Source organism: Homalodisca vitripennis, chromosome 2 (assembly GCF_021130785.1).
Source record: "Homalodisca vitripennis isolate AUS2020 chromosome 2, UT_GWSS_2.1, whole genome shotgun sequence".
Taxonomy (NCBI): Eukaryota; Metazoa; Arthropoda; class Insecta; order Hemiptera; family Cicadellidae; genus Homalodisca; species Homalodisca vitripennis.
Window position 1 is genome coordinate 73,433,095 of NC_060208.1, and position 14,704 is coordinate 73,447,798.

The following is a 14,704-nucleotide window of genomic DNA, read 5'->3' on the forward strand; positions in this document are numbered from 1 at the left end:
GGATTGCCTTTATATATGGCATCCCACTATCATAATAGGGTTACTATGAAAATTATTTCTACATGAATGGATAAATCCTAAAATGAAATTCTGATTGCTTTTTCTGAGTTTGCACAGTCACTCAGACGCTCAGATTTTGTTTGTTCTATGAGTGGTGACATGCCCCAACAAACAAACCCATACTTCATATAGATTGGGTAACATGCTGAGTTTAATTTGCCTGTAAATATAATAAGAAACAAGGTCAAATGTATACTGAATTTTACTTAAATTTTAACCGTGAGTAAACAATTTTTGGCATGTAAACTTTTCTCAAATATGAAATGAAATAGGTTTTAATATCATTTCATAAATCAGCCATACTAAAAAGTGAACTGAGAAAAATTCATTTAGAATAGAGTCCTAACATATTATATGATACATGTATATTATATGAAGTTTTATATATATATATATATATATATATATATATATATATATATATATTCTCGAACATTTATTTTTTCTTCATAGCATACGGAAAGATCTCCAATAAATTTGTAAACATTATTTTGAGGACTTTGCTATACATAAATGGTTTGGTTTTCTTGTGTCCTATTTATATAGGTTATTTGTTTTAACTGTAAAAATTTTGTTATAATATTGAATTTGTGTTCCTTCAAGACTTCAAAAAATTTATGCAACTTGCATTTAACATTTTCCATTGAATTCATTTGCTTTTCGCCTATGACAGTACGTAAAAACATGATTATGGTAAAGGCTTAATTTGTATATTTTGAAATAATGTGCAAACTTTATAATGTTAAATGATGGCTTAAATTGTAACCATAATTTATATTGTTAAAGTACATCACGTAAAAAGTATTATAATAAAAAAATTATTACACAGTTTTAGTAAATTCAGCAGCTGTATAGAAAATCTGCCCCAACAGAAATTAAGGAGCAAAGATAAGTCGTAAATAGTTTGTAATTTTTTGAATTCTGAAAGAATGAGTTAGAAATAATGATGCAATCTGTAATGGAAGTGACCATAAATACCAAAATTAATGGCAGTTCTACCCAATACTAAATTGTGTAATTCCTTATTCCAAATAAGGGATCTTCACCATTCAATTACAACAGATTGCCATACTTAATATGTAACTCAGTTATTTGGTCAGAACTGTTTGTTCTAAATGGAATGGAGGCTAGAGTAGTTTCTGTCAAATCTTAATATAGCTTATTGTTCAATGCTGAGAGTCTTCAACAGTTCCAATCTCACTTGAATACATCAGAGCCATTGCAGGTACAAGACTTGGTGAAACTGTCTACTTTTTCTTTGCAACAGTTTCCATTAGTCCTGGGTGCAGCATATTTGTTATAACTGCAGTTGTTTCAGCACTTCTGTTCCCACTTGACAATGTCAGGAAGCATTACTAAACCACAAGTCTTGCTGTTATAACCAGTTCAAATGAAACTGTCCTTTTTTGTAACAGTTTCTGTTAGTTAACCCTTTGAGTGCCAAGGGCCGATTTAATCGGCCTAGCAACGTTTCCGCATAGTGCCAAGGGCCGACTAGATCGGCCTTTCCAATATTGGTCATCCTGTTGCTAAATATTGACGTATAATATCGCAAAACGTATCAAATTAAAGCCCAAGAAATGTACGACATAATTCACGTAGTGATAGTTTGTATATATAGTATACAATATTTTTATGTAACTGATATCTAGAAGCCTGTGGCGCTAACCGCCTGTTGTCACGCTGCAGTCGTTTTGTTTACGTTCAGTTGTTTTAATTTGCTAGCTGTCTATTGTGGCTGTGTTGACATTTTTGAGTAATGTTTTAAAAGTTTCCTACTTAAGTTCAATTTCATTATTGAATAAGGTATAGTTTACCGAAATGAATAAAAGGAACAGATCGCCCTTAAGCGAAAATATGTCAGATTCTGTTATATGCCCCCAACGCTTAAACTTTTTTCAATGAACTCAGAACGTTATAACACGATGTAGTTGAGTTACAAAACTAACATTATGCCCCCAACGCTAATTAAACTAAACTAACCTAAACTTAAATAATCATGTGATGCCACGCGGGCTGCCGTAATCGGGATTCTCGAGAAAGATAAGATAACAGCGACAACAATACCGATCGCAATACCTGGAAATGCTTGTTGATTGATGGAATGTTAGTTCTGTTACTCAACTACATCGTTTTATAACGTTCTAAGTTCATTGAAAAAAAGTTTAAGCGTTGGGGGCATATAACGGAATCTGACCGCGAAAATACATTAAAATACATTAATTTCTTCTTATGATAAAAAACACTCACTCAGTTATTTCATCTGAAGGATTTAGTATAATAAGCCTAATGAAATAAGTCCAATGTAATTAATTTATGTCTGTTCATAATAAATAAATAACAGTTGTATAATCTACCTTGATTTAATTTCTTAAAACTAGTAAAATATATTTTACATGAACAAGAGTAAGCGTGCATGTTGGGGCAGGTTTTCAGCATTTTGCAGCATTATATAAAACAATTCAAAACTCTGTTATATATAAATGTATTTTTATGAAACTTGGTACATGTATTCCAACTAACATGGGGAACATAAAATTGGCACATAAAACTCATTAAACAAAAATAAATAAATACTTTTTGTATTTTAAACAAAAGAAATTTGTTTTTTTGTTATTTTTATTTTTGCTTATGCATACATATAAATATATTTTTTTAATTTATGGTCAAAATGTATATATACCAATTTGTAGCCCGTATCTTGCCCTAAATAATAAAGCAAAAAGTGTCCCATTATGTTAATATTTAATGAAGGTGTTAATTTTTTAGTAAAATACTGCAGTAACATAAAAATAGTGCTTGGCACTGAGGGGAATGGCCTGTCACAAATGACTGGCACTGGCTGCACGACCTCCGCCATATCGTGTGGCACTCAAAGGGTTAATTGTTGGCATATTATATTTGGTAGTACTTATGTTATTTCAGCATTTCATTTTCCACTTGACTACAACGGAAAGCATTGTAGTACTGTACATCTTGCTTTAGCTAGGATTCTCTAAGTGTAGTGCAATGTATTTAATAATAAACATCGCAATCATGCAGTTCTAGTGGCATTATTCATCTCTAAAAAGCTTTTAGTGAATCAGTGAGAGTAATATACTTATAAAAGTATTTTTACTCACCAAATTTTGTGTCACTGTTATGTATGAATAACTTCAGCTAAAACACTTAAGTAAGCATTTTGTCAGTTCTTTATATTTTTAAGGCTTATACAGATCTAATTAAATTCATTCAGAGACAATTTAATTAAATATTTGAAAAATCAGTGTGAATGCAGTACATTAAATTGTAATAATTAATCGGTGATTTATTAGGAAAATTTTAAACAGTTTTTGTAATTTTGAAAGTACAACTACTCCTTAAATATAGAGGCATAAAACAGTTTTAAGTTTTATGCCCATTATAATTTTGAGTGAAGCAAAAAGTAAAAAATAAAATTTTATTGATTGAATAAATTAATTTGTAATTTTGACCTATACTTGGTTAAGAAATTGTTTTTTCTAAATGTTATTAAATAAAAACTTGATAGCCAAGCCCCATCTTATTTATGAGTTTTTTTTACTAAAAGGTAAATAGATAGCAAAGTGAGATTCGTAACAATAAATATGATTATAGCTTACTTGTTAATCTTATTTATGTTTAATTTTAAGAAAGACAGGAAACATACAGCTCAATTTGCCTAGAATTTATATTTTTAGATTTTGCTTTCTTGTATATAAACTTTACGGGTAAATTTCATCTGATCATGTAGTCTAATCATTAATTACAGTCATGTTTTTACTATTTGTATTTTTAGTGTTGTATAGTTTTTGTGTCATCAAATTTACTCCTATTACGAAACAAACTTTAAACCAAAATCCGGTACTAAATACTATGAAGAAAGAGAAGCCTATGATGAGAGGCAGGCTGATGTAGCTCTTTGTTATAGGAACGGCCAGGCCTCCGCTCAAGCTAGCCACAAGAGCCTCGTCCCCTACTCGGCAGAGTCGAGCGATAGTGAGTCGGAAACGACCGCAGCAAAACAAAAAACCTCTCTCGCTTTGACACCGGTAAAAAACGGATTTGCGAAAGAAAATTCAAGTTCTGCGAAATTTAGTAACTGTACGGTGAACGGTTCAGTGTGTAAAACTAGTAACGGTGCCGTGAGTGTCAGTGCAAGTGGAAGTGAAAAGGTGGTGAACGGGTGGCATGTCACAGTGGCCCAACGCAACCCCTCAGCTTGCTACAGCCCTCCACAAAACTGGGATGTCATTGACACCTCCAAAACCAAGTAAGATTTTTGTCTTGGTGGAAGGCACTTTAATTTTTTTTTATTTAGTATATCAAGCGGTCGTTTTAAATAACCAATTTGTTTCTCGTTTTGATTTTTTCCTGCATACAAGGAGTTCTCGGAATAGCTATTAATGTATATACTCAAGTAGGCGTTTGTTAATGAAGAGACCTCTTGCAAGAGCGCCAAGCTGTCTGGCATACTTCATGTTACTTCAATCGTAAGCTGCAGGTTTTCTCTGACAACGGTTTTTCTGCGTTTATCTTTTGAAGTTATGTTTTTGTTTCAAATGACTGTGATGTATCACTGAAAGGAAAGTACCATGCCTCTTGACATGTTACAGCCTTTTGCAAGGAGCTGTCGTTTTCTTCAGCCATGTGAATCATATCTACAGACATGTTTACTGTAACACTTTTCGCTCAAGAAATAACATTCAAATACTTGTTTAAATCATCATGAATCGTTTTATTTCATTTTAAGTGTCAATGCCAAATGTATATTGTGGGTTTTTCTTTTCCTTTTTTAAGAACTTCAGAGGCTTCAGTTGTTTTTTTTTATGTATTTTGTTTTAATACTCTGGCTTGTTGCTTTAACACGTTGACTGCAGCAGACAGACACCTTACATTGCAGAGATGGGTGGGACTGTTCAGTCATTCTCAGTACAGACCAGCAGTGTAGTTTTCAAATCCACATTTTTTCATACATATTTTTGTAAACTACAAGAAAAGAAATCTTTCTATTTTGAAGGTACATGTAACCAAGTCTGGTAACTTTTTTATTATCTACGTTATATGTAAGACTGCAGCACTATTGTGTTTTGATGCAAAATAGGAATGTTTTACCCATAAAACTAAAGGTAATAAATTATGAAGACAAAGTCAAGACTACCAGAAGCAGGAACTTGTTAGCTAGAAGAGTTTAATTTTTGTAAACTTGTTTGTACAGCGGTTTTTGGTAAAAAGAACTCGTGAAGTAAAGACAGAGGTTGTTCTATGTTTGTATGAACTAAATTACCTTTGTCTACACAGTCATTGTAAGAGACTCTACCTTTATGTTTCTCTTTTTTTTAGTGTTTCCATTACTGATATTGCCCTTTAAAAATGTTATTTTATGCAGAGAATGTCGTAAATTGATACATACCTTTACCTTCAAAGCTGTAAATACTGTATTTGAAGTTTTTCTTTGTACTGATAAATACATTATATATACATTATTTTATATATATATATATTGTTTAACTACACTGTTAAACATATACAAGGTATTTGAAAAGTCTGGGTACGGCTTAATATTTTACAAACCATTGCAGATAACATCTGTAAACTTTGCACAGTGTCATATGGCTATGTAAACTATTTTTCCTTGCTATTACCATGACATGTTAACCATGGGGGGACGGCCCACAGAGGAAAACATGGAAATCTTAAATTAAAGCATAGGTCGAGTGATACCTCATTTTAAAGAGCTCTCTTAGTAGAGTTGAATGCCGCAAACCGCATCTCAAAAGGTTTATCCAATCAGAAATGGCGGGTTGTTTTAGGTACACATTGTGAAGTACGTTATGCGCTGCCATTTCTGACTGGATCGTCGTATTCTGATGCGGTAGGCGGCGTTTCACTCTACTAACCAAAGTGTTTTCACTGACTTTTTTTAATTAGCAAATTATGTCATAAATTTATAACACAAAAAAATTAAACTAAAATGAATTCGTCGTCTTTATGTTTATGAATTAAGTTCTGCGATTATTCATTGTTGGTGAAATAGTTAACTTACCACTAATTTTTTAATTAAATTTTTTTGCTATTTTTTATAAATACTAATACATGTCATGGTAATAGCAAGGAAAAATAGTTTACATAGCCATATGACACTGTGCAAAGTTTATAGATGTTATCTGCTATGGTTTGTAAAATATTAAGCCGTACCCAGACTTTTGAAACACCTTGTATATGTTTAACAATGTAGTTAAACAATCTAAATAAAAGCAGCGGATTGTGAAACCATATATACACAACCATGATGTGGTAATTAAATTACACTTTATTGTTGAAAGTCATTTAGTCACATTATTGTTGAAAGTCATTTAGTCACATTTTTAGTGGGACAACTCAAACAAAACAAACAAACAAAACCAATGATGTCCTCTTTCCTAGCTTTTAGCACTCTAATAAATAATAATTAACATTACATGCTGGATCGAGTAAAAATCTAAATTTATTTATTCATTTGTATACACAAGAGTACAGTGAAGTGTCTAAATCTATATGATATATACACAGATTAAACATACACTACTTGTTTGATTGGGGTATTTAAACATAAAAATTAATAAAACATGAATTGCTTATTCTCTTATGCCAGAGTTCAAGCTTTCATCATCAACAAAATATGTAGGTAAATTTTATTTTGTTTCCAACATTGGTAAGCTCAAAAATGTCATTAGTTTATTATATATCTTGATGTTTTAGAATTAATAATTCACCTTCTTTATTTTAGGACAACCTATTTCTCATTGCCATTCAGCTCGAGACATTAATGCACAGGACATATTCTTGAGTAAAAGTTCTTTCTCGCACAGTTAAATCTTGAACTGACAGTAAAAATTTGTATGTTGTCACAGAAGCTGTGAGAAAGAAGAGCTTGGTCCGCTTAAGAAATCTCCCGCTCACAATGGAATCAACGGTAGGGAAGACCACCAAACAACACCAAAGGAGAACGGCCACAGCTTACCAGACACCATACCTGACGAGCACAAGAATGGGGTCATAAAAAACGGGCGGATCCCGAATGGGAAAAACTGGGATGGCAGTCGAAGCAATGGAACTGTGGAGTTTCTCAGGAAAAATTCACATCAAGGTTATGGTACAAATGGTAAGTTACTTTGAAAGCATGTTTGGTGAGTTAAAAAAGTGAACTTGATTAAGCCCTAATCAGTTTTATATGTAAAAAATTGTGTGCTGGAGAAAAACTCATTGTTATTACGTCAAGCCTACATAATTTGAAAATAGATCACGTCACAAGTAACAAGGAATTACAAATGTATTATGAAGTATAGCACACCATTCAATAACCTACAGAAGGATTAAGTGGCCGGTCGGTTTATATATTTCCTCATAAATCCTCTGGAAACTGGTCTGGATTTCTTTAACCATATTGTTAAATCCCTAGATGTGTGGCTTTTAGAGCTATTTTCATATTGAATATAGAACAAGTAAGTTTGTTCTTCGTTCCAACCAAGAACGGTTGGCATTAATCTTCTCTCCATGAATAGAGGTTTATCTTAAATAGTGAGCCTAGTCACAGACTATCACTGACAATAGAAACCTTGGAAAGCGTAGATTGTACATGAATTTCGGGCACACAGAAAAAGTGAGTGGATTATGTTTGGATATTTTAAAATGTCTCTGGAATTTTTACATATAGACTATATTTTGGCAAGAACAATTTGTTTACCAACAGTCAAGATAATAGTTGTCAAAATATTGTACAAGGAAATGGTAGCTAGGTATCAATGATGTTAAGCCTTAGTACTCAATACTATAAAGCAAGTGGACATGCCTTTGCCATGGCAACAACTAACAAGTGTAAGCTAAACTCAAACTGGCTGAAGTATGAAGACGATAACCAACTGCACTTGCGCTATGCAGTGGCAGGAGTTCCTCAATTCTGAGATAAAGTTTGTGAAAAATGAGAACACTAATGTTAGTTTCTGATCCAACTTTGAGCAGATGACTTGCACTGTGTTTTTGTAGAAAATTAGTTGTAATAAAATCATTGTAATTGAAATGTATTTAATGCTAGTAAAATTATCTACATATTTATCAATATTCTGTTATAGGCTACCACAAAAAAATAAAATGAACTAGTAAATATTTAAATAATAGATTTTCTTAAAATATCTGTATGCCTGTTTGCCTTTCACGGAGTTCAGACCTTGAAAAGTGTATTAGATATGTTGATATTTATGTAATAGTTGGTACTTAATGTAGTAGGAGAAATAATTTTCCAAAATTTATGGGAAAAAAACTCAAGTAAAATGTTGTGAAAATTGGTCATTAGCCACTAACACTAACATTTTAATCTTAAATTATAATGGTTATTATTTTTAATTTCAGTTTCAACATGGAATGGAAACAGAACACAAGTCGACAGAGATGTTGAGAATGACAGAAACCAACAGCGAAAGCGGTCCTATGATCAGATGTATAATAATGAATATGATCAGGGAAAGGTAAGTTTTCTGCTTTGTTTTGTGGATAGTTTAAGTAAATATTGTGGTTTTGAACAAAATTCTAGTCAAACTTTGTATTTTCTATGTTAATGTTGTGCATCAGAGCACAGCTATTCATAGAGAACAACTGATCGGCAGTAAGAAAATTATAAGTCAGAGGAAAGTGTTTGCCACACTTTGTGTATTAAAAACAGTATAAAGATAATCAAATTAACAAATTATCATGGTTTTTTTAATATTTTACAGGTCATTTGTATTTTTTATATATCTGTTCATACATTACCATGAGTCTGTGCGGATGAAAGCTGTCACCAATAAACATACTGATGATAGCTAAAACATGTTTTTTTGTTATTATTGTATGAAACCATATATGTAGACAATCACAGTAATGAAATATCATGGTCTTGTAAATAATATTAACTTTGTATTTCCTATTATAATATAAGTAGTTTAAAAATTTCCTAAAACATTAAAAAATGTATATTATACTGAGATATACTCATATGTTTTTCAACTAATTGGCAGGTATTCTGGAAGGCCATTTTATAATATATTTGAATCGGTAATTGTTAAAAGGGCGGAAGTCAATTTTTTTGACATATTCGTTTATGACGGAATAATGTTGTGATTATATAGCCGCACCAATTCGTGTTAAAAGGACGTCTGAAATAAATTTACTATAGTAACCATGGTTAACAATGAATTCTTAGTTTTTTGTTTAAAAGGGGCTGAAGTCCGGACTTCCGCCTTTTCAACAAAGATTGGTTGACTAGCAGCTGAGTGGACAAAACAACATAACCTCAATTTTGCTGCTATAGTTTCTGTATCAATGGGTGTACCATTTTGGCTATTACATAACTCATTAAAATATCAGTAGTATTAATTATAATTTAATGTTAATTTAATGGCGGGAAGTAGTGGTAGTGACGAGGATGTCAATGTAGGAAAGAAGAGAAAGCAAAATCCTCAGAACTACAAAAGAAATCAAATTAAAAGTGCAAGGTTATCTGGCCAAGCCTATGAAAAGTTTTAGTGGCAATAAAAGAAGAAGAGAAAAAGGTTGGTTGCGCAGCAGCATTTTATTTCAATTTTTGCCATTTCAGAAAAGAGAGTAAGACGAATAAGGGAGCTAAAGACAGTAAGCCAGTTAGGGACCTTAGAGGGGCACATACCAGCAATACTTTGGCTCCAGAAGTTTATCAGGAAATTGACAAGCACATACGATCATAACCCAACTAAGATAACCATTATTCTGGAAAAGTGAAACAGTTTCTTAGTGAGAAACTGAATGTAAAACTAATGCATCAAATATTTTTGGAAGAACACCCTGAAGTAAAGGTTTCGTACCAAGCATACTGGAACTATTTCAATACCAATTTTAAACTTAAGTTTTGGCCAGCCTCAGGTTGACACTTTGCTGTAACGTGTGAGGAGTTGAGCATTAAAATAAAGTCGCCCCATTTAAATGACGTTGCCAAGAGAGTAGCTGTGGCTGAAAAAATTGTACATAAAAGGAGAGCAAACAAGTTTTACAAAACCGTATATTGAACAAGATGTTACTGACGCAAAGAATAAAATGAACAGTAATGTATTATCATTGGCAATTGACTACATGCAAAACATTTCATTACCCCAAATACCGGTTCAAGAACGGTTTTATATGCGACAACTTACCGTAAGTTTGTTCTGCATCCATGATGTTAAGAAGAATGTTGCCACCATCTACCTGTACCATGAAGGAGAAGCACGAAATCACCTAATGATAAACGTGTTCATTCATTCATTTACACTACCTCTCCTCTGTGCCTGAAAGTGATTATGATGAGCTGAATCTGTATGCAGACAAACTGCGGAGGGCAAAACAAGAACCATTGTTTTTGCAAAACTGTTTTTCTAGCACTAACCGACTTAAAACGATTTTTATAAAAATAAATCAGTTCTTTCCTATTAGGGGCCATAGTTTCCTACCATGTGATAGGGGACTTCTCCATCATCAAACGGGAGCTAAAGAAACATGACAGAATCTATAGTGTTCATGAAATCACTGAGATCATCATCAAAAGCAGCAAAAGCCATAAGTTCATAGTGGTTGAAGTAGACAGCTCTAAAATGGTTTACAATGTTAAAGATTGGTGGCCAACCTTTTACAAACGCACCATTGTATCAGAACAAACCAAAAGGAAGCGCAAAGAAAAAGAATCTTTTTCGGAATAAGTAAGTTCCACCACTTTGAGTACAACTCCGATCAACAAGGCGTCTGTAGAGCAAGACAGGAAATCGATGGAATCCTTGCTCATACGTTCAAAATGAGTATGATCACATGTGGCAACAATGAGCAGCATCTTCCAGACCAAATAGCTTATCCAACAGGGGAAGGTCTCTATTAAAAGTGCAAAACTAAATGACTTGAGGAGGTGTTTACCAATACATACCCCAACGAACACGCCCAGTTTTATAAAGAAATTCTCGAATGGCCTCAAGACAACATTCCTGGTGTAGTCAAAATTGTTGAAGAGACAGACTAAGTATCTCTTAGATGTAAATATGTATAATATATTAATAAACTTGTTATTTTAATAATTTTTCTTTATTTCTCCGTCTAATCAATGCAAGGAGCAATAAAACCGAGGTTGGTTTTGAGATAAAATGTTAAAAGGGCGGAAGTCTACCAGTTTTAAGTGCTTTTATCCATCACATAAAATTTTATAATTCTTTTATTCATTAATTTTGTGTTTCCTACATACATGTTTGACTAATAAAATACCACATGTATTATTAAAAATGAATATTTTAGAACCTACACAGTTTTCTTTGATTTCCCGAAAGTTTACTCAAACTGACTTCCGCCCTTTTAACATTTACTGATTTCATTTAGTGAAAATAAAAAGTACATGATTTAACTAAGCTCTTAAAATACATCTGCTTTAAAAGGAACTGATCTCCCTTTCCTGGCCAATTATTACATGACTGACTAATTTGCTGCATTCTGCCGAGTCAGTGAGTCACAATGCTGCTTTGTATGTTATTAACATGTACTTTGGGTTCCATTTTATGTTTTGAGCAAAGAGAACTGTAAGAAATGTTATATATATAGATATATTTGTGCTTCAGAGATAATCTCTATGACAAAAATATATTTTAGTGATAAGTTATGTGGGCTACCTATCAAAGAGTGGTGTAGGAAGTTCAAAGATGGCTAGAATTTTGGATACATGAACGTTTTTATGTGATAATCAATGAAAATAAATTGTCAACTAACTGTACAGCATTTGGAAGAAGATCCTTGCAATTAAAAATCTGCAGTATTTTAAATTAAGCATTAAGTTTGGAAATTAACTACACTTCTGGATTTCTGCCAAATGGTGGGTCACTATCCACTGAAATGTGGCCATTTTAAACCATGCTAAAAAAAAACCAAAAACATGAGAAAACATATAAGTACATTGTGAAGAAAGGAGGGAAAATGTGTACACCATATAAAATATGGATTTAAGCAATATCAAATCTGATCTTCAGACAGAGCCATTTTCTTGAACCTGATGCAGCAAAATTACAGAAAAATCCAGACCACAATTGACAACGTTGCCTTCTCTGATAAGTTGGGAATAGCGCTTTTCAGTTCTCAGTTTGTAACATAATGTTGTTTTCCAAAGAGTTTCCGCACAAGATTTCTTTGAGGTATGGGGATTTCAATCATCTGCAAGATTTTATAGTAGTCTATGTGTGTGTTGATTCCATCTTGTATGTAAAACTACATCATATACCACTCTTCTGGATAAACTTTAGAGGATTTAAAGACAATATTTTATGCAAATACTAAATAGCAGTAACAATGATCATGGTTGCAAAACATTCTAGCAATTGTAATATTAAATACAACTTACATTTTTCTTGTCTGTTCTAAACCAGAATACTAATTTCGCTGTTTCTGTAGGTAAAGAAGGTGAAATCAAATAGCCACTATATGAAAAACAGCGACCGAGACATGAATGGAAGGCGGAATCTCTTCCAGGAACACCAAAACCACAAAAACAATAACAACTGGTATGGTGACAGGAACCACTTCTATAGAGCATACACCAACAACCACATCAGGTCCTTTCAGAACAACAGGAATCCCAATTACCACTGGAAACGTTGATCTTTGTAGTGGCTTTAGTTAGTGGTTAAATTTTGTATCTTTTATGTGTAACTTAAATAGTTCAGAAAACTTTTATATAGAGTGATGATGCTGTCCATCAATCTTCATTAAGACTATTACGGTTTTTGTTGAATGTTTGAATCCTGTATGAAATCCACAGAACTCATTATTAGATTTCAACTGACTTTTAGGTGTGTACAAATGTACATTTTTATATGAGAAGTGATGTATGTAAGTTAATGCTTGTGAAAAAGAAAATACCAATATTTGCCACCTTGCAGTTGGTGTGAGAGATTAAACATTTTATAAGTAATTTATGTCATTCTACAAATCCTTTGATATCTGCTAAATATTTTATCGATTTGAGCTATTTTTATTTTATTTACTTTAATGGAGCTAATAGTTTAAATATTGTCACTGTGCTACATTTTAAGAGTAGTGCCAATACTTTGATTCTGAATTCTTGTAAAATTTTTTTTTTTATTATAAAACTTAACACTGCCAATATAGTTTCATATATATAATTTTGAGTGTACGTATGTACTCCTATACTTTGAAAATGTTGATGATACAGATTGTGTATGGTTAACATATGAATAAAATTACAGCCATGCATTAAACACTTGTGTAAACAAAATTAATCACAGTGAAAAACCCTCAGTATTAAAAATAAATTTATATTAAATTATCAATTGAATAATTCCAAGTCAGTTAATTTCATCTTCGAAGATATATTAAGCAATCTAGTATTTGTTTAAAACAACTAGTGTCTTTGATTAAGATACTTTTAAATTTACTTATGAATATTTTCAAGAGACACCATCATAAATTGTTTAAACATCAAGTTTTAGAGTATGCCATTGATTAAATTTTTCTAGGAGACTTGTTAGAATAAAAAAGGTGCTATTCTTTGGTTTGTGTTGCATAAATATTGATGTAAAATTAACGATGAAATGTTGTAGTTGGTAGTATTAGATGGAGGGCATGTAAATAACACAAATATTAAATATTCATATACCTCAAGCTCAACTTTAGACTAGAAACCATTGTTTTTATCTTTCACTTTCTTGGTAATGTCTCAGTTGTTATTTATGTTTTATTTTCTTATAAAACATAACTGTTGATAATTTTATTTATAAAATATCGTTCTTTTCTTGATTATAGATATTTATTTATGTGAAAAATTAATGAAATTAATTAGTTGATTTTGGAGTATATAATACTGTTGTAAAATATTCTTTTATGGTTTTGATTTATATATACATGCATATATCATCAGTTGTAGACAATTTTATTTCAAAAGTCATCAACTTTACTTGGATCACATTTAAGCAGAAACGTGTGTGATGTGAATCTTGTATCAGAGTGCTGGTTGGCAACCTCTCGTTTTGTGTTACTCAGTTACGGATGGTTGCATAAGTTCATGAAGTACTGCTTTCCTCAAAACCAACAAAACTGGAATTCAAATAAACTTCTTCAACTCTTTGATCAGAAGTTTAAACATTAATGCACTTTTTTCTATTCTGAAAATAAGAAATTTCAACTTAACTCTTTGGGATTGGCATTAAATTTATATAATTAGCCTCTTATACAGTTACCATGGCTGTTCTCTGCCTCAGGTCTGTCAAGTGGTTGATTTATGACCACGTCCTGTCCCTCAGCTCAGCAGGCCACACATAGTGGTCCTCACTATTTTGCCATTCAGCTTGTCAGGCCACTCACTATGTGTGGCCCACTATATTGTGCAGTTATAAAATTCAATTCTTATCTGGTTGTGGCTGGAGAGTGCTACAATCTTTCGGTCAAATAAATACTTCTCTATTTGCAGCACTTACCATAGTAAACATTGTTCAAGAGTTGCAAAATAAGAAAATGAATTTATATTCTGTTCACATTAGAGACCTAATTGGGATAAATTGTATTTTTACTATGCAAATAAAAATACTTTGAACACAGATCAACCTATAACTTAAATTACTTCATTTGTTTAAAAGCAAAT

General features: G+C 32.2%; 1 protein-coding gene across 2 annotated transcripts in view; it reads left to right on the plus strand.

Moving 5' to 3' along the window:
* Positions 1–13,018, plus strand: part of LOC124354170 (ubiquitin carboxyl-terminal hydrolase 36) — a 52,128-nt gene extending 39,110 nt beyond the window's left edge. The window contains exons 11-14 of one of the 2 annotated variants that reach the window (XM_046804430.1): positions 3,989–4,330; positions 6,951–7,201; positions 8,446–8,561; positions 12,499–13,018. In XM_046804430.1, coding sequence (XP_046660386.1) covers positions 3,989–4,330; positions 6,951–7,201; positions 8,446–8,561; positions 12,499–12,705 — 916 coding nt within the window. In that variant the 3' untranslated portion in view covers positions 12,706–13,018. The remainder of the gene's footprint in view (positions 1–3,988; positions 4,331–6,950; positions 7,202–8,445; positions 8,562–12,498) is intronic. The other variant, XM_046804431.1, reaches the window with a different exon arrangement.
* The last annotated feature ends 1,686 nt before the right edge of the window (positions 13,019–14,704 follow it).